We start from the raw sequence: 21,283 nt of genomic DNA, 5'->3' as shown, positions 1-21,283 counted from the left end.
AGTTCACTGAACAGCAGTAGGTTCAAAGATATCCTTTTGTTATACCGGTAGGTCTCATTTAACATTCATGCCCCACGTTTTAAATTCCCCGATTGAGACTTTCTCATTTCTATGGTGCACTAATCTGGGAACAAAAGCTCTGAAAGTGTAGCCTTTAAATGTATTGACTATGTAAGCGCTGTTTCCTCGGCCCTGTTAATAATTCCTTAAAACGCACCCCGGCCCCCCACAATTTGGGGGACTTCGGACGAAGCTAGTTAGTAAAATCTAGGGCAGCCTGGTGGCGCAGGGACTTTTCACCCGACTCTGCGGGCGCCGGGGTAGTTAATTTCTTTCTAAGGACCTCAGTGTCATCAAAATGCAAATCGTGGCAGAGCGAGCTCATTCCAGTTCCGGGAGCGCCAGCAACCTCCCCGCGGTCCTCGCATTCGCCCGCCCGGCGGGGCGGGGTCTCGCCTCTCCCGCGGCGTCCTGGAGACGAGCCCCGCCCCGCGCCTGGCGCGCGCCCGGAGCCCGTTCCGCGGGCAGGAAAGGGCGGGCCTGGCGCCGCGCCCACGCTCGCTGCTGCTGCCGGGGACTCAGGACCGGCCGCGCGGGAGCGGCGCCGCGCCGGGCCACCGTGAGCGCGCGCTCAGGCCGGTGAGCGCCCAGGGGATGGACTGCGGCTCCGTGGCGGGCAGCAGGCCGAAGCGCTCGCCCGGCCGCCGGCGGCTCCTGCTCTTCCTGCCCGCCCGCCGCTGCGGAAGCCCGGCCGGCCGCGGGGTCCCGGCCCTGGCCGCGCCGCCCGGGGGGCTGGGGGCGCTGCGTTCCCGCGCCCCGGGGGCCCGCGCCTCTCCGCTGCTCCTGCTCCTGCTCGTGCCCGCCCCGCGCCTGGCCGCCGCCGCCCCGCGCCGGCCGCTCGCGGACTGGGAGCGCTCGTGCGCCGCGCCCTGCGCTTCCCCGGCCCGGCGCGGCGGCGCGGGGAGCTGCCCGTCGAGCCTCGGGCCGCGCGTCCCCGGGGCCGCCGGTGCCCTCCGCCTGCGCCGCGGCCCGGCGGCCGGCCTCGCTGCCTTCCGGAGAGGTGAGCGCCGGGCGGGGCGGCGGGCCCGAGGAGCTCGGCTTTGACCTCCAGGGTGGGGAAGGCCCGGCGACCCAGAGGGCGACGGGTCAGCCGAGGTCACCAGGCTCCTCCCGGGGCGTGGGGACGAAGGTCTGTCTGGTCCCGCCCTTCTGGGCCTCGGGAGCCTGGGCTTCGTCAGCCGAGAAGGTCCGAAGGACTCGGAATCCGGGTCGAAGGTGCAGGGCGCAATACTTTCGGGGGATGCCGGGCGGGCCAGGCGTGCCGGGACAGGGATGGGGCGCGCCCCTGGGTGGCGCTGCCGCGTGGGAGCCTGCGCCCAGGTTAATGGTTGTTCAGGTGCCCAGCTTGTCGCGATTCCGGTGAAGGGGTGTGCGGACGCTTGCAGGTTTAAGGAGCAAAGCTCCGGGAAACGAAGGGATTGTTTCACAGTTTAATTTCAAACTCTAATGGGCTCATTAATTCCTCCTTTAAGCACTGGCTCCTACTCTGTGCGTGGCACTTTTCTAGGTACTTGGGATGGATCAGTCGGCAATATCGTTTCCTCCTTGGAGCTTAATTCTAGCAGAGGAAATGATGTATATATATACACACACAATTTGTGTATGCATATATATTTTACATGTGTATATAATATATTTACGTAATCTGATAAATCCTGTAGGAAAAACTAGAAGGGGTTAGGGTTAGGAAGTGGGGTGGGCCTCCAGTTACGAATTTAAATAGGGTCATCAGAATCGGTTTCATTGAGAAGGTGGCATTTGATTAAATACTTGACGGGGCGGTGGGCAGTCAGGGCCCTGCATGAGATTAGGGAAATCTAAACAGGCTCAACATACTAGATAACAAATTGATAAAAATATCATTTTGGGTAATCTTTCTTAATTAGCAAACTGGCAAAAATATAACTTTGGATAGCCTGTATGTATCCATCAGTAACCACACTGATGGCTATTTTTAAAATATTTTTCTCAACAGAAATGCCCAGGAAAAGTTGGTTGCATTTAAAATTTAAGAATACCTTTGGCTGGGGGAGAATGTTTGCTAGAACAACAAAGTGAACGATGAAGCTTTACATACAAAGGGTGGGAAGTCTGTCAGTGTCCTTCAGTCCTTATGAATTAGAGGCAGCTTTGGGCTTATTTCTTGTACTTTGCCTTTCGTTACTCTTTTTTTGACAAGCTGGTAAGATGTGATTTGTTTTCCTCTCAAGAGTATGGGCAAAAGGGGAGAGCTTTGTCTCATCCGTTTTCTGACATATCAGCAAGGTGTTACTGTTGGATTCGTCTCAGAGGATCTAATTCTTCACAGAGCCATCTTACAGAGTGAGGCTGAATGCATAAATACGGGGAAGCGTAGCCTGCACAGAGTCAAGGAAGGATCTGTGCCCATGAAGCATCAGCAGATGAGCATTCTGTTGCTTGCGTCTTCAGCCCAGTGGCTGGTTTGGTGCACGAGGGTCTCAGTCGGGCTCCTTAGACTTCACATGTTATGAGCAGGAAATGTGTGCTTGGGTTCCTCCTCTAGCCACGGCTAACTTTGGGCTTCTTTTGTGATTGTGTGTTTCTGATATCCTTGTGGTATGCCAAAAGTCTACTAAAAGGAGAATTACATGTCACACTTTGACGTAACTCAGTTTATTGTTTCCTGGTTATTAGGGGGAGTTCACAGTTCTTGGACTTTGTTTTGTTGTCACAATAAAGGAGGAAAAATGACTCAGAGGTGTTCTGAATGCCAGAGTACTGTTGTGTTCGCAGGCCTGTCCTCTGAGGGAAGGGAAGATAGCAGCCCCGTCCCATTGGCAGAGGTAGGAGAGCCAAGTGGGAGGGGGCCTGCCCTTTCCTCCGCTTTTCAGATGGCATATTTCTTTGAAATAAGCTTGCAGTTGAAGTAAGTTCTAGTTGTTTTTGGAAAACAAGAAAGTCGGCAGTATCTGAATTGGCATTAGGTCTTGCTTAGAAAGTAGTCGTGAATGTTTTGTTTTGTGTGTGAATGTGTGTGAGGGGGTGTTTTGTTTTAAATCACGTGAATGATTATTTTGTTATTGACAACAAGGGATTTGAATAATCCCGTCACTCTTGACAAGCCAGTTCTAGACTCAAATGTTTTCAAGCTCCCTGGCTCATGGGACAATCCAGCACAGTTCTAAGAAAGGTGGGGCGGCCTCTGGAGAGCCCCTTGAGAGGTGCATTCGTTCATTCATTCATTCATTCACTCACCCACCCACCACTGTTTCTTGAGCTTCGTCTGTTCTGTGTCAGGCAGACATTCAGGATCTCTTCTCATGGAGGCCAATTTTTGTCCCAGGACTGGAGATAAAGGATGAAAAAAGAGGTATCAAGTTCAAGCGACCTAATTTATGTAAGAAGGGAAGACCGTAGATGAAGAGGAGAAAGGAATTGATCTCAAATTTTCTTTCTAGACAGTCTCATGATCCAGATCTTAGAAGTCATACAGTTGAATTCTCTTAAAAAATCATTTCTGGCCTGCAGGATGCCTGGCCTTCTGCTAGATGCTAACAATACAGAAATGACTAAGGCTGGCTGCTCTTAGGGAGCTGGGACTAATAGATGACACAGATGTGGAAGTACTGTAGTAAACGCTGTGATAGAGCTGCCTGTGCTGGCCTGAGAACACAGCAGGGAGCAGTAAAGGCTGCTGCCTGACCCGGCTGGAGGAGGCAGAGAGGACCATAAAGTGTAGCCTAATGCCTTGCCCAGAACGTAATGCGTGCTTAGGAAATTGTCAAATTAAATGAAGAGGAGTAAAAAGGATGCTTAAAATTTACCAGTTGAGAAAGGGGAGCAAGCCAAGCTTCTGGACGGAGTCCCAAGATACAAAAGTGCAGGAAACAGAATGGCTTAAGTGGCTAGAAAGAAAGCCGAAAGGGTGCGTGTGGGCTAAATTAGGACAGCTTTGTATGCCTTGCCCAGGACCTTATAGTATAGGCTACTGTTTCATTAAATAAAAACTTTGTGCTTCAAAAGGTACCATCAAGAAAGTGAAAGACAACCCACTGAATGGGAGGGAGTATTTACAAATCGTATATATGATAAGAAATTTAGATCTAGGGGCCGGCCCCGTGGCCAAGTGGTTAAGTTCACACAGTGGCCCAGGGTTTCGCAGATCCTGGTCGTGGACATGGCACCACTCATCAAGCCATGATGACGCGGCATCCCACATGCCACAACTAGAGGGACCCACAACTCAAAATACACAACTATGGGGGCCGGCCCGATGGCACAGCGGTTAGGTGCGCACGTTCCACTTCGGTGGCCCACGGTTCGCCAGTTCGGATCCCAGGTGCAGACATGGCACCACTTGCCAAGCCATGCTGTGGTAGGCGTCCCACATATAAAGTAGAGGAAGATGGACACAGATCTTAGCTCAGGGCCAGTCTTCCTCAGAAAAAAGAGGAGGATTGGCAGCAGTTAGCTCAGGGCTAATCTTCCTCAAAGAATAGAAATACACAATTGTGTACCGGGGGGCTTTGGGGAGAAAAAGGGAAAAAAAAATTTTAAAGAAACTTACACGTAAAATATGTAAAGAACTCTTACAACTCAGTAATAAAAAGATAACCCATTTTTTTTAATGGGCAAATGGGCAATAAGCACATGAAAAGATGCTCAACATCATTAACCATCACAGAAGTGCAAATCAAAACTACAGTGAGATAAGGGCTGGCCCCGTGGCAGAGCGGTTAAGTTCTTGCGCTCCGCTGCAGGCTTCCCAGTGTTTTGTTGGTTCGAATCCTGGGCGTGGACATGGCACTGCTCATCAAACCACGCTGAGGCAGCGTCCCACATACCACAACTAGAAGGACCCACAATGAAGAATATACAACTATGTACTGGGGGGCTTTGGGGAGAAAAAGGAAAAAAATAAAATCTTTAAAAAAAAACACAAAAAAACTACAGCAAGATTCCACTTTACACCCACCGGCATGATTATAATAAGAAAAGATAGTTACAAGTGTTGAGGTTGTGGAGAAATTGGAACCGTCATACACTGCTGTTGCGAATGTAAAATGGTGCAGCCCCTTTGGAAAACAGTCTGACATAACCTCATGAGGTTAAACATAGGGTTGCCGTATCATGGACCAATTCCATTCCTAGGTATATACCCAAGAGAATGGAAAATATGTCCACACACAAACTCATGCACCAATGCTCATAGCAGCACTATTCATAATAGCCAAGAAGTGGAAACAACTCGTGTCCTTCAACTGATGAATAGGTTAAAAAATTTGGTATATTCATACAATGCAATATTATTCAGCCAATAAAAGGAAATGAGGTACTGACACATATTACAAGGTGGATGAACCTTGAAAACATCACACTAAGTGAAAGAAACCAGTCACAAAATGCCGCATACCTTATGATTCTGTTCATATGAAATGTCCAGAGTAGGTAAATCAACAGAGACAGACGGTAGATCAGTGGTTGCCTGGAGATGGGGGATAGGGAGATTAGGGCATGAGAGCGAATATTGATTGTTTCAATCAATAGGGTTTCAATTCAAACTATAGGGTTTCTTTGGGGGATGATGAAAACGTTCTAATGTTGATTGTGGGGATGGTTGCGCAACTCTGTAGATACTAAAACCATGGAATTGTTCACGTGAAACAGTTGAGTTGTGTGGTGTCTGAATTATATCTCAGGAGAGCTGTTGGAAAAAAACAGATGGGTCCTTGAGGTGGGCCGTATTTTTTCGTGGTGGGGAGTCGCTTTTGTTTGCCATTAGGTCTGTTTTAACCTGACTGTCCTTTCCGCTCTAGAGCTGAGCGTCTCCGCAGGGCGCGGGCAGCTGGACCACAAGAGGGCAGATTTCGCCTCTTCCGGGAGTAGGAAGCTCTACTTTGACACCCACGCCTTAGTGTGCCTCCTCGAAGAAAATGGTAATCCTCTCTCTGGTCCCTCGGTGCCACAGAAACCACTCTGCATTATGACTTCTCTTAGGATTTCATCTAATTTTGCATATTTCTCTTTGACTTTGAAGTCTATACATAATGTTTTAGTCAATCTCCATTTTTTTAAATCCTCATGTTTTGTTTAAGGACGTTTCTGCTTCATCAATACTATTGAGACTTTCCTCATACATTTTCTCTCTGTCTAAGTGAGGTGTATTTTTATAACATCACTCAGGAGGTATAGTGTTACAGATAAAATATAGACACGGGTCTATAGCAGAACTCAGGAATGGTTCCTATGACAACTGTCTGCAGCACACAAGTGATGGTTTTATTACCGTGCATCTTGTGTCTTTTATAAGTTTTTATGAAATTAAAATGTTGCTGAGCAGCAATTATTGATAACTTCAACTTATTGTGTTCTTTTCTTTTTTCAAGTTCAGACTAGCATTTCCCTTATCGCTGTTGAGTTAGTGAATGTAAAAGATTGCTCTGATAGAAAGGACGTTTATTGAAAGTACACTTAGTATATATATTCTCAAATTCTTATCTAGACAAATACACCAATTATAGTGTGACACATTCTCAAAATCAGAATCTCACATATCATAGATTGTACATTTGAAATAAATGTATGTTTTTTTACTTCGTGGTATAGTTATCTGTCCAGTTGCGCATGTCCACACGTGAAGAGCTACCCCCCGTAGGCGCACTTCACATGCCCAAGAGCAGGTGGTGGAATGAATTCTGTGCTCGTGTGGGGCAGTTAGAAGCTCTGGACTCAAGCTCTGCCAGGCTCTAGCTGCATAGCCTAGGCGGGCCTTCTCCCCTCTCAGCTTCTGTTTCCTCGTTGGTTGCATGGGCATAATATAAATTCCAGACATCCTTTTGTGTATTAAATGACATAGTGTATTTGAATGCACTTTGAAAAAACTGTCAAATGCTGTATTATAATTTTTACAGCTTCTCTTTTCAAACTTGAAACAGTAGGCCTTTTTCACCAAAACGTCTTTCAGCTCAGAATTTAAGAAAGAAAAGTGGAAGTGAAAAGAGAGGCATCTAAAATTATCTTGATAAGCAGAAGTCCTCCTGCTTTTCTTTTTCTTTCTGTTTTTTTTTGTTTTTTTATGGACCTTGTGTTCTTGTATTCGAAGTAACCAGTTGTAAAAAGACAAACTAGAGATGGGGGGCATTTCAACACAGACTAGGTGTTAGATGATATTGAGGGAGCATCGTTAGTTTGGTTATGTGTGACAGTGGCGAGGTAGCTGCCGTGGACTCAGGATGGCCTTCCTTCCTCCCATCAAGAGGTGCAGTTTATTTCCCTTCCCTCTCTTTAAAAGTTTATTTATTTATGACAAATAAAAATTGTAGATGTTTAATGTTTAAAATATGATTTTTTGATGTATGTACTTTTTGCTTTTCTTGATTCCGAACCCTGACCCGTGAGTACTTGCGTATTTCAAGAGCCAGTGATGTGAGGACCCACTGAAGTGTAGAGTGTGAGGGCACTTAGATGAATGATGGATGTCTAAGAGGACTGGGCTAGGATAAGGCCAGGAAGGACCCTTCAAGGAATGTTCTGTCCTCTATCCTTTTTTTCTCCAGCACTGTGTCTCCTGCTTAACAAAACTTCCTATATGTCTATAATCTCACTAACCCTGATTGTGTCTTGCTCTCTCATTCCTACAAAAAATTCTTTTGTATCTGGTAACCCAGTAGGTTTTCAGGCTTAACTTCTGTTTTTCTTATCCCTTTCTCTTCCCACAGGTGGTTATAGATTATAAGCCTTTGGAGTTTGTTTTATTATGAGCATAAGTTCCCTTTCGGTCTTTATTTTTCTTTTCTTCATAATTGCCGAACTTAATTGTGTTTAACTATGAACTCTTCTTAGTAAAGTTTTAAAAATTGTAAAAGTCATGTTCATTTTCAAAAAATTAGGAAGACAGCAGAGAAACAAAAGAAACTATTCTGAATCCCACCCCCAGAGCTAAACACTGTTAACATTTTGGTAGGTAACTTTTTGGGTGATTTTTCTAGATGTGCGTGACCCACACCTTAAAAATTAAAAGATTTTGACTAAAGTGAAGGGAGTAGATCTTCGGAGGCCTTTTTTGTCTCCTTTAAATCTGTATCTTTGGTTTTTTTAAATTATAGTCCCATGCTTAATCTCATTCAAATTGTATCGGTTATAACTGTATTCAAACGAACGTGCCATTAATTAATTACAAGAATCAATAGACTCTTCTGAAGTTCTTATAGATAGAAGTATTTTATAGAAAGAATTACTTTCCAAGGACTTGTTTTGGAGCATTTTATTAGAATTTACAATGAAAATACAAGTTACCATCTAAAATTATTAAAAACAGTAAAGTGCTGAGTTGAAGCTTGATATATTTCAGTACAGCATCATTTATTGAGTACCAAAGAATATATTTTTTCCAGTTTGGGTCCCCCTCACTAGTGACTGAAGAGAGTTGTGGAAGAAAAATGAAAGAAGTGATTTTGTCTTTTAACATGAAATAAATTAACAGCTAAATTGCTGTTTATTTTTATTTAGCCGGTGATTTGGCTGATTTATGCTGGATATAAAATAATTGAGCTTTCCTACTTAAGTAAATTATTTTTTACTAACATATACATTTTAAAATTAGGAAGTCATGTTCATTGTAGAAAATTTAGATAACACAGAAGAAAATAAAAATTACCTAGAATCTGTATTAAATTACAAAAGCAATAAATTGTCTCTATAATTTTGAGTCCTGCTTTTTTTCACTTGACATCATTTTTCACTGACATGGCAGGCATGTGCTATGTCATTAGACATTCTCTGAAAACGTGATTTTTGACAGGTGAGACAGGCGTTTGAGATCAGTCGTTTTTACATGAGGAAACAGACTCAGATATGTCGTACTTTCCAGAGTGACAGACACATCATTGCCTATGACTCTGGCCTCCTCGCCCTCCTGCCACACTGGGCTTTCTACCTGCTTCTGAATTCGGACATTCACGTGAAGGTGTCAGTTCGCATTTCCTCCCTTTCTATGGAGGATTTCTTTTTCCTGACAACAGTCTCCCGAGTGTGATTGTCTTTGTGTTTGCTTAGGGTTTACTACTCAGCAAGCGGAAATCATTGTGTCTGCACTGGTCAAGATCGTGGAAGCCAACATGAGTATCGTCTACAAAGATATGGTCACCAAGATGCAGCAGGTCAGCTTGGTTCGGGGCACGTTAGCAGATTTGAAATCTAAAGGTGGAATGTTATTTGTAATATACATTTTTTTATAATATTCTATTGAAAAGCATATAGTAATTTTAACCATAGTTGAGAGGCAAATGATTATAGTGGCAAAAAATAAATTTATTCAAAGCTATTTAGTTAACTATTACAGAATCATTAAACTTGAAAACTCCCTATGATTGAAACCTAACTGTTCCAGTCAACCATCCTTTACTAAATGGAGAAGTGGCCAGAATTACAGCAGTGTGTTCTTGAGCTGCTGGTCCTCAGACTGCCACCCTTTTCGCTGTAATTCACCTGATGACGATGCTGGACTTGAGTTTTTATTCTTTTCCTTTACTCCTTTTGGAAGAGAGGATGGCCTTGCTGGACCTCTTTTCTCCTGTCCACCTTCTTCTAGTTTCTCATTAAGATGAAGTGGGTTGAGACAGTGGAAGGTGGACTTTCCAGACTGGCCTAGGTTCTATGTTTTTTCTCTTCCTAGGAGATCACTCTTCAGCAAATAATGTCTCAGATCGCTAATGTGAAGAAAGATATGATTATTTTGGAGAAGAGTGAATTTTCAGCCCTCCGAGCAGAAAATGAGGTAAAACTACAGAGCCACTCATGCTTATAAAATGCTTTATGTTAAGACATTGAGATATAATATACAGACGCAAAAGTGCACAAGTGTACATCTCGATGCGTTTTCACAAAGCGTACACTACCAGTCAGATGAAGAAGTGGAGCATTACCAGCACCCCAGGAGTCACTCCTCCCAGAGAGGAAGCTGCTATCTTGGCTTATATTGCCGTTGACTAGTTTTGCCTATTCTGGAACTTCATCTGATGGAGACATAGCGTGTCTTTCAGTGGTAGATCATTCTTTTTCCTTGTCTACAGTATTATGTGAATATGCCACATTATTCTACTGTGATGTGTATTGGAATTGTTTCTAGTTTGGGTTATGATGAAGAAATGCTGCTATAAAATATCCCTTAGTTTCTTAAAGTGTGGCATATGGGATCACATTTAAATAATGCTATCTTTGCACTTTTGTTTTCAGTCCTGTTTAAAGTCCCATAAAAGAAGTTCATTTATTATCTGTTGATCTAGTCTTATAAGAAACCTTCTAGCCAAAGACGACTCCTTTGGCTAGAAAATGGTTAAGTTTGAAACTCAAAGTTGTCCTTGAAGTGTGCTATTTCGGGGCAGAATTAGTTAAAAGAAAAACTGAAGGAGGTATTAAAGAAAGCATGGCCTCTGAAGACAAATGTGCATGTTAAAAGCAATTGTAGCATCCCGCGTGAGAAATAATCATTTCTGGTACTGAGACTGTTCAGTTAATGCTGTGTTCTGAATGTAGGCAAGCTTGTGTTGAATGAGGAAAGAATCTGAACAACTTGTGCATAAATACATGTTCTAATATTTGTTTATTACTGACTTTTGTGTTTCTCTTCTAACCTTTGAAACACATCCTTGACTTGTTTCTATTTAATGTATTTTTAGAAAATAAAACTTGAACTGCATCGGTTAAAACAACAAATGATGGTAAGAGCCTCATTCCTGTTTGTTTGCTTGTTTGTAATTACATGAGCTTAGTAATAAATATAATGTCAGAAATACTTTATATGTTCTTAAACACTTAATTCTTTTTTGTTTTTTTCCAAGGAAGATTAGCCCTGAGCTAACATCTGCCAATCCTCCTCTTTTTGCTGAGGAAGACTGGCCCTGAGCTAACATCCGTGCCCATCTTCCTCTACTTTGTATGTGGGATTCCTGCCACAGCGTAGCTTGCCACGTGGTGCCATGTCCGCACCTGGGATCCAAACTGGTGAACCCTGGGCTGCTGAAGCAGAGTGTGCGCACTTAACCGGTGTCCCACTGGGCTGGCCCCTAAACACTTAATTCTATGTTAAATATTTGTGTAATATGTCTCAAAAGTACCCATCGGAGGATTTAGCTAAGAATACAGCTAGTGAGGGCCAGCCCTGGTGGCCTAGTGGTTAAGCTTGACGTGCTCCGTCCACTTTGGTGGCCTCAGTTTGGTTCCCGGGCACAGACCTACACTGCTCGTCTGTCAGTGGCCATGCTGTGGTGGTGGCTCACATACAGAAAGGAAGATTGGCAGTGGATGTTAGCTCAGGGTGAATCTTCCTCAGAAAAGAATACAGCCAGTGAATATATTACTGATGTCTGTAACCAGATTCATTAAGAAAATTGTGTTCTAAGAGGAATTACTCATTTTTAAATAAATATTTTTCTGAAGTAGCCACATGGAACCCTTAGGTTCTCTTGGAGGAGACTGGCTTTAGAGATTTACATGTGATTTTAAAATGCTTACCATGCCAGCTGTTTGATTTTTTTTTAAGTGGAAAAGGCATAGATGTTAAAAAAGAAAAAGTTTTGATGAACGTCAAAAAGAAGGCTTTATTTATACCAGAATTTAATATTTTACTTCTTTGGGTCCATTTCTGCTTCCAGTGTTGTCCAAGGAACAGCTTTATTCATAAATTCCAGAAGGAGGTTATATTGGAAGTCTTGAGGTTAAAAGCAACAATAACCCACTCTTAAGCATAAAAGGGATTATTTGTATGTGTGACTGGGAGGTCCCAGGATAGTAGACCTGGCTTGACCAGAGTCTCCCAACCTCCTAAGTCCTAGCCCCATTTCTCTATGAGCCCCTGGCCCCTCCCTTCCCACATGGCCCCGCCCCTCCCTGCCTGGCCCCCTTAGGACAGGAGCCGTGGAGGCTGCAGTTCAGGCTTTACGTCCTCAGAGGGTTTGGATTTCTTACTTTGGATTTTTTCTTTCTTTGTTCTTTGCCGTCCTACTAGGATGAAGTGGTCAAAGTCCGAACAGATACCAAATTAGACTTCAATCTGGAAAAGAGCAGAGTAAAAGAATTGGTATGTTCCTTTATTAAAAATAGAGTATGAATTCATTTCCTTGCAGGCCAGAATGCTTGGTCAGGTCTAAGTTTCTATTCACTTAACAAGTACTGTTAAATATTTACTTGTATATCATTGTTAGACACAGTTTTTTCTTTATTTTAATTATATTTTGGATCAGGGTTTAAATTTGACACTTTCGAAAGTAACTTAAAATGAAGATCTTGGTCAAATCAAGTTTGAATGTTTTTTTGTTTGTTTCAGAGATACTATATTTACGTCCCTTAGACATTAATAAATTAAACTCAGTCTTGATCTCCTTGATACTGACTTAAACCTCCACACGTCCTGATTTTGCAAAAGTTGTTGATTATCTGACTTGTATAATATTAAATTATTGATTTAAATAATATTAAATTCTACACTGAAATTCAAGATTAAAAATATTTTCATAGTCTTTTTTTTAATAGAGAAATCTTAATGACTTTTATTGTTTTGAAATGTAAATTGTCAGAGATTCTTTAAGTTAGGTTAAATTGACATTTTCACTTAGGAAAAGTAGTGGTATATGTTTGTTACCAAAAAGATACCACAAAACGTAGGTTGTAAGTAATTAAGCTGAAGGCTCTGTATCTGGACAATTTGTGGGATTGTGCACAGGACCCAAGAAAACTGGAAATACAGCTCTGCTGCCCTTGCTTTTTCAAAGATGATGCATATAAATAACAACTAGAAATATATCTAGGAGACCGGGAAATATGGGATGTTAACATGGATTAAAGCCAGTGAATTTATGTGATTTACTAACGTAGCTGAGTTGTTCTTGGTAATTAAGTTTAGATTACTCTGAGTACAGCACGGTAGTATATTGTTATGCATGTATTTAATTAACATGTATTTAATGTGCATTGATGAAGATGTGTTATTGACCCTCCCATTCCCTTATTTAATGAAGTTAAATATTGTTCAATTAAATTAACTGGTGATGTTTATAGCCAGTTTCAAAAGCAATATGGTCTAAAAACTGCTTTGTGGTGCAGAGAGGAGGAGCCACATAGATGTCCTAAAAATCATGGTAATGTCAAGATTTAGGCTTCTCTTTTCTCTTGTGGCTGAGCCAGCAGTGGCTTAGTGGAGACGAGTTGACAGGTGTGCAGAAATCCAGCTCCCCCTGCCCTCTGGTGGTGATCTGATGTATAGCTCTCTCCTGGTCTGAAACCCTGACGTTTGAAAGATGGAGACGAGCATTTGTTGTCCTGTGACTAGTCTTTAGTTTAAGGTTTGGGGTTTTTTCTTCTTTTTTTACTTCTAAGCAATGCTGTTTTTATACTCTATCCCTCTGGTAGTCCCAGGGGAACATTTTATAGCTAGAAAGTTTCTAGATACTTCAAAAGTGTTAATTGTTTCCCCTATAACAATGCTAATGTAGTGAAGAATTTTTAATTTTTCACTTATCGATTTGCATTTGATTAAATGCTATTGCCCACTGCTAAGGAGATATGTCTGATCTTGGTCTCAAGGTCAACAAAATGGTGCTAAATCTATGCACAGACATTAATAGCCAAAGTCAAGATACCATTTTAATTCTGGGTGGAACTAGTCCCTTCCTCTAGGAGCATTGGATTGTGACTCTGCCCAAGTGGGTTTTTTTTTTTTTTTAATTAAAGCGACATGTATTGGTTTAGTATACTTGTATCTATGTATTTACATTGTGTTTTATAATCACAAGGCAACATGTATGTCACAGAATAATATTCCTTGAAACTATTTTTTTCCCAACTTTATGTCTTTCCTGTCTTTTCTCTAAGCCTCAAGTAGTGACCGGTTTTCTTCATAGTTATGATGGGAGAGCTCCTAATTTAAATTATTCCCCACTTTTTTCAACCCTCTGAAAGTCAAAAAGCATACAACTCAGCATCCATCTAAATTGGTCCCAGGTTATCATATTATAATAGAGGGAGAGACCTAGAGACATCACAGCGAAGAGATGAAAAGAGAAAAACAGCAGAGAGAGTGAAGGATGACAAAAGGGAATCCGGATATTAGAGCGATGAGTGAAGATAAATAAGAAACCTCAAAACAGATCTGAAGGAGAGGGCAAGTAGGCTGCTTTCTCCCAAAGGTGATGTCTAGTGTTACATATTCTTGGAAGTGCTGAGACCAGAACATGTAAGGCACCGGAGGAGGATGCAAGAGAAAGAAGTAAGTCAGAATCTGACCTATGCTACATGTTTGTTTCAGTATTCATTGAACGAAAGGAAGCTGCTAGAAATGAGGACAGAAATGGTGGCATTGGTAAGAAATGAGACCGACTTTTCTTGGTCATTTTATTCATCTTTGCTTCATCCCATGCATGGTTACTGTTGTTAGTAATGATGTGTTATAGGAAGATACATGCAGGTTTACTGTCATAGGATTTTTTTTTTTTAATCGTGGTAAAATACACATAAAAATGACTATCTTGGGGCTGGCCCCGTGGCTGAGTGGTTAAGTTCGCGTGCTCCACTGCAGTGGCCCAGGATTTCAATGGTTCGGATCCTGGGCACGGACATGGCACCGCTCATCAGGCCATGGTGAGGTGGCATCCCACATGGCACAACTAGAAGGACCTGCAACTAAGATATACAACTATGTACAGGGGGGATTTGGGGAGTTAGCGCAGGAAAAAAAAAAATGACCATCTTAACCATTTTTAAGTGTACAGTTCAGTGGTGTCAAGTGCATTTACATTATTCTGTAACCATCACCACCATCCATCCACAGAACTCTTTTCATCTTGCAGAACTGAAATTCCACCCATTAAATCCTAATTTTCCGTTCCCTCTTCCCCCCAGCCCCTGGCCACGACCGTTCTACTTTCTGTCTCTATGAATTTGACTATTCTAGGTATTTGGCCTTCTGTGACTGGCTTATTTCACTTAGTATAATGTCCTCAAGGTCCATCCATGTAGTAGCATATGCTGAAATTTCCTTCCTTTTTAAAGCTGACTAATATTCCATTGAGTGTATATACCACATTTTGATTATCCTGTCAACGGACGCTTGGGTTGCTTCCCCCTTGTGGCCATTGTGAATAATTCTGCTATGAACACAAGCATACAAATATCTGTTGGAGTCCCTGTTTTCAATTCTTTTGGGTATATACTCAGAAGTGGAGTATCATAGGATTTTTTGCACTTAACAAAATACTTGATTATCTCTTTTTTTTTTTTTGAGGAAGATTAGCCCCAAGCTAACATCTGCTGCCAATCCTCCTCTTTTTTGCTGAGGAAGACTGACCCTGAGCTCACATCCATGCTCATCTTCCTCCACTTTATATGTGGGACACCTGCCGCAGCATGGCTTGCCAAGTGGTGCCATGTCCACACCTGGGATCCAAACCGGCAAACCCCATGCTGCCGAAGTGGAATGTGGGAACTTAACCACTGTGCCACCGGGCCAGCCCCAATACTTGATTATCTTTTTGAAAGTTTAAATCTCAGTAATTGAATAGTAATAAGGAAAGGAGATTGTTATTATATTTTCAACTTATGGCATGCGTTACTTCTTTTCTCTCCTTTATTACCTGGGGCCTCTGAAACCTACAAGAGACTTCCATGAGAGAATTTTGGAACACTTTTCTCCTCATCAGGCATTTATTTCCTTACTCGTTACCTGAATTGTTAGCCATAGGGAACTACTTACTTGCCCTAGGATTTTTAGTGAAGTATTTCCAGTGTTTTTTGCATTAAGGAAATATTAGAGCCCCTTTATGACATCAGCCAAACCCACCACCCTTTGGGGGATTAACTGTGTATTTTGTTTAACTATCATATTTGGGAAAGAAGACAAATAGGCCGTTGGTATAGTCAAGCCTCCTGATAATAAAACACTTCATGTTTGCACTATAAAAGAAGAAAGCTTTCAAAAATGTGAAGAGAAATAGTGCCAGGGGAAGTCCTGTTGCTTTCAGATTATCTAAGATCCTTTTTTTTTTTAAGGCATTTTTTGTGTTCTCTAGGAGGAATTTAGAAGGACGAGACCCATTCGTTGTCACTGAGCATAGACTGGCTTTGTGATATTAACCTTATTTGTAGAGCAATCTGTAATTTACAAAAGCTTTTTTTACATAGGTTATCACATTTCATTCTCTAAATAGCCTGTGTGAAGGCAGAGCCAAGGGTATTTTTTTCCCCTGTTTTCAGACAGAAGGAAACAGGCCTACAGACGGTCAAGGCCCTGACCAGTGCCACATAGCAAGGGGATAGTAGAGCGAAGACGAAGGCCCGAGTTCTCCTCAGTTCTACCCCAAATGTCCCCTTGACTGCGCCCTGTGGGGAAGGAACTCTAGGACTGACGGAGCAGAGGGGCTGGTGTCCAACGTGGTTTAATGCTGTGAATCTCTTGTTTTTAAAAGCATGCCCAGCAAGACCGGGCCGTCACCCAGACAGACAGGAAGATAGACACTGAGGTTGCTGGCCTTAAAACCATGCTCGAGTCGCACAAGCTCGATAATATTAAATATTTAGCAGGTAAGCTGTTTTGTATCTTGGTAGTCAAAACAAGCTGAAAATAAAATAAATAAAATTTAGAAAATAAGTCAAAGACAGATATTGCATTTCATTGATTCTAAGACATTTTTTTTTCATGTTTTAACATCTCTGAAATTGGAAGGCATTGCACAGTTTCCAATAGATGGAGTTATCATACTACAATTGGCATTTTTTCTTTCTTAGTAGGAAATAAAGTGATGTACTTGACAATCGATGGAATCTTAAATTTGACAAGATGCTGTCATTGAACTGTAGTTATTTGGATTTTTTTAAGTGAAATTCAAGACAGGGAATATTAGAATGAAGGGCTTTTCTGTGTTGTGATCCTTCTGCTTCAGTTGGTGACACTCCTTATAAGGAGTTATTTCGCTTTTGTAATTTTTGAGCCAAAAGAGAGAATCTCATGTACAAAGAAAAGAAAATCACTTAGCCATTATTTTAACTCAAATTTAACATTTTGGATTACTCAGTGTTTTAAAGTCGTAATAGTATTTAGAAGTGAAATTTTGCTCATAAAGTTAAAGAATGTGTCCCTGTATAGTATCTATACGTATGCTTAGTGACCACAGAATTTTTGTGATTCTAAACTTTTATGAAAGGTTTTTTTGAAATTTGGATACATTTGTACTCTGAAGATGATGATTTCAGGGTGTGGGGTTTCTTAATAGGCAGATGATTCATGGGATGTGGGACATCAGTGAGCAGTCTGTTTCTTGGGTTTTTTGTTGTTTTTTTTTTCTTGCTGGATAAGCGTCTGTATGTGTTCTTAATAAAAAAAATGTCCCCTCAAGTTACTGTTAATAGAACTAATACTGTACTCAATTATTTTGTTCTTACAGGCTCTGTATTCACGTGCCTGACAGTAGCTCTGGGATTTTATCGCCTGTGGATATAATAAAGCGTGTATTTAAGGAAGTCTCTATTGTTTGGCCTTAAGAATTCCACATTGTTGTGCTTTTTTTTTTTCTCATTTCAAATTTTAACCTTGATTTTGATAAATGCATGTTATTTATTTTATGCAAATTATGGACATAGAACCAGAGCAAAGAAGTCAGGAATGTCATAACGGCTCCTCCATCTTTTCTGTTGGGTTGACTTTGTAACGCTGAGTGGTGGTGGGCAAAGCCGGGAGACCACTCAGCTGGACCAGTGAACTTGCTCTCACCTGTGGGGCGTACCAAGAGTAAATATTTGTATAATTCTCGACACTTTCAAATCTTTTGTCACACAGGATTTGGGGTCTCCATTAAAAGGCACAATGTCTTTACTAAGAATCATTGACAGCAAAGCAAGAATACCAAATCCTCTTTATCTAGTGACCCAGTCCATAACGTCAGCCAGCCCGTGTTAGAGTACACTCATGCGCCGACAGACCGCATATACGACAGCGGCCCCATAAGATTGGTGCCATATAGCCTAGGTGTGTAGTAGATTATACCATGTAGGCTTGTTTAAGTGCACGCTATGATTGTCGCACAGCGAGGAAATCCCCTAACAACGCATTTCTCAGACGGTGTCCCGTTAAGTTAAGCGATGCATGACTGTATTGTTTTGACCGGAGTTGATTGATATGTTAATGACACAGCTGTACTTTACACCCAAAGGAGACTTTTTTCTTTTAATTTCCATTATCTTAGTAAGTTCTCGTTATGGTTATTTGTATGTGCCCTCAAGCTAGAAAATCTTGTTGCCTAATGAAGTGTTGTAATTGTGATGGGAACTCTCTCTCACCTCTTAGATGCTGGATTTCCCTCCCTGCCTCTTGCTTCATCCCTGTTCCTCTCCCTTGTGGTCTGAGAGCTCTAATAATGCTCCACGTGTGGCATTATTTGCCTAGAAACTTGCTAACTCTTGGCGTGGAGCTCTTCGCCAGTCTGGGGACAGGGTCTGCTTCCTTCTGGTCTTCACCTGCTTTTTATACAAGGGAGGCACTCAGTTTCCCCTCTCTAGTGATATCTAGATATCTAGGTAGTGTGTAAGGTTTTTGGAAATGAAAGTTGGGTCTTTAATGAAACTTGTGTCTTTGCCCCTTACAGGCTCAGGTCATAGGCTTAGAGAACTGTCATGCCAGGTTATCGTCCTAATAATCTAAGTTGGCTTCTTTGGTTGTTAAAGGCATTCTCATACCTACCTTACCTCTATATTTAAAACAAGTAAATTCCTGGGCACAACTGGGGTTATTTTGGGGAAGCACATTTGTACCTTATTTGAATAACTGGCACCTGGAAGAAAATAAGCAGTGATGACATTGGTGGCCCTTTTCAGTCTTTCTCTGCATGCGCACATGTGCACATAATCTGGTACAGTGGAGAAACCACATAGAGACTTCTTGATCAAACTGGTAGAATAATTTACCCACTGTCCGTGTTCCAACCAAGGGTAAATCCAATAAGGAATCTCCAAGAGGAGAAAGTACCATATGCAATTAAGTTGCAAAGCAAAGTGAAGTGAACTTACTTCCTGATAAAATATTTTTTAAATAACATTCAGCGGGGTGACATTCTTTCCTCTGCCGAAAGTATGCCAAATGACATTCTTCCTGGTGATTGTGGGCTGCACCAGGCTGTCACTTAATTTGGGCCCTTGCTTTTGCTGTAGAGTTCTTTCCAGTACAGAATAGCCTTTTTTCTTTTTTAGCCTTGGGAACAATGAACTCTCCTTTTGATGGTGTGGATTGCACACATGTATGGAGGATGGGCGGGCTCAGGACTGTGTTCCCTTTATTTAGTCAAATGTATTCTATTTGAGAAGCATATGAGCTAAAAATACAAGTGCACCTTCCCCCTGCTGGCCCAGCCGCCTGAACAGTGTGAGCGTGCTGTGACCAGACAGGATGACAGCGTCCTGGCTTAGAAGGACTCCCGTCACTTTAGGAAATGAGGCATTAGCACTCAGAAGGGAGAGGTGCCTGGCAGAATTTCAGATAGCCTATGTCTGGCACAAGGGAAGTGAACCATAGCTAGACCCTGAAGACGTGCCCCCCTAGACACAGGCGCCAAAGCAGACGTCAGATACACAGCCTCTCTGTGTTTCTTTCTCACACACTAATCTCTCCATTCTTCGAGGGCCCCTCTGCATTCCTTTCCTCTCCCTTCCTCTGCCCTCAAGAGCCTAAACTCTAATTCCAGTCCTTTCCTTCTCCATAAATAAGCAAAACTTGTTGGCATGTATGGTTCTTCACAGGAAATGGATTTTGATTTGTGTGCTTGCCTCCCTCCTTCAGCTGGATTTCTAGTTTAGTATCTAACAAGACTCAATCGGAATGGATTCATTTTTTCCCTTAAGTGTGCCAAGTGCCTCTGTTGAGAAGTCACAAGCTCAAGAAGAAAGGCTTGACTCAAACCAGACATCTTGCTTGAATTTGTCTCTGAAACACTTGAAAAAGAAAACCCTGAGCCTCAGCGAGCACGTCCCTGCCTGGGTCGTCGGCTCGGCTTCTGCTTGCCCCCTTGTAGCTGTACTTAGTGACATGAACTTCCCTCTTATGTCCTAGTCTCCTCCCTTCCAGCCTCTGTGCCTGTTAAGCAACCGGGCCAGCCCCGGCAAGCGTCTCTGTTCCTCTCCCCTGCTCTCCTGTGTTGATGTGGTTGGCGTCATTTCTGAGTAAATACCGTATAGACGGTACTGCAGGACTCACTCAAGGTCTGCAAACCCTTGGCTTTAACATACATTTGTTAAATTTGTTGTGGCTTTTCTGACCCGAAAGCAAAAAACATGTTAACCAGACATAATTTATTCTTTATGTATATAAAATGTTTGAGATAGCCTTTTATTGGAATTTTATTTGGAAAATATGTATCTTTCTACAGATTTACACTTTTATGTTCCTCTGATAATAAACCAAGTCATTTCTTAACCCTTTTATTACTTAAGCAAATATTCAATGACATGTTTTTTATGATAGAGTAGGTATCATATTTTTGTCTAAAATAAAAGTACTTAATTCTATTTGACTAATACACTTTTCTAATCATTCCAATGGAACATGAAAAATTAGAACAACTGCGTACACTGTATTTCAACTGTTACTCCCTCCATTTGTATGTGATAACACTGGTGTATTATAAGAAAATCTAATACTTAAAAATTTGGATTTACACAGAAGATACATTTGAATGTAATTATTTGATTTACGAAATAAATTTTTATAATCCAAAACAATTCTTTTAGCATGCTTGTGTAAAATATTTTAACTACTTGTTTGAGGGGAAATGAGGTTTATACATGAGTTTGTAGAAATAGCTGAGGATTCAGGTTGCACGTGGTAGAAATCCACATCAGGCCGGGTTGGGCAAAAAGGGATTTGCTTGTTTTGGCTTACCTGATCAAAGTTCGGGAAGAGTGAAACTGAATGCCATCAGAGCTTGTCTCTACACCTCTTACCTCCGCCTTTTCTTGGGTGGGCGTAATTCTCTCAGACCAACTTCAGGTGTGGAGAGCCGGGAGCAGCCAGCGTGTGCCCTACAGCCTGGCGATGGGAGAGTTCCACTTTGAAAAAGCCTGAAAGGGCGACTCCAAAGCAAGCAGCTGAGGTATCGCCAGCGGAGGGGCACGACCGTTCACTCGCTTAGCACACTTCCCTGAGGACCTGCTGAGCAAGCGTCCCACCTCTGACAGCTCACGCTCTTCTCCAGTCATCCTGCACAGGCTGATCTGTGTAATGTCTGCTCAA

General features: G+C 42.1%; 1 protein-coding gene across 1 annotated transcript; it reads left to right on the top strand.

Annotated features, from left to right (window-relative positions):
- Positions 1–533: 533 nt before the first annotated feature.
- Positions 534–20,772, top strand: MCUR1 (mitochondrial calcium uniporter regulator 1). The gene is made up of 9 exons (XM_008521231.2): positions 534–1,060; positions 5,838–5,957; positions 9,076–9,179; positions 9,695–9,796; positions 10,698–10,739; positions 12,026–12,097; positions 14,321–14,374; positions 16,476–16,590; positions 17,451–20,772. Exons 1-9 carry the CDS (start codon positions 655–657, stop codon positions 17,504–17,506), a joined length of 1,071 nt encoding a protein of 356 aa, XP_008519453.2. The 5' UTR covers positions 534–654; the 3' UTR covers positions 17,507–20,772.
- The last annotated feature ends 511 nt before the right edge of the window (positions 20,773–21,283 follow it).

The sequence above is a fragment of the Equus przewalskii genome, chromosome 19 (assembly GCF_037783145.1).
Source record: "Equus przewalskii isolate Varuska chromosome 19, EquPr2, whole genome shotgun sequence".
In the NCBI taxonomy this organism is placed as follows: Eukaryota; Metazoa; Chordata; class Mammalia; order Perissodactyla; family Equidae; genus Equus; species Equus przewalskii.
The sequence above is the reverse complement of the archived record's forward strand: the minus strand, read 5'-3'. Positions and strand labels throughout refer to the sequence as shown.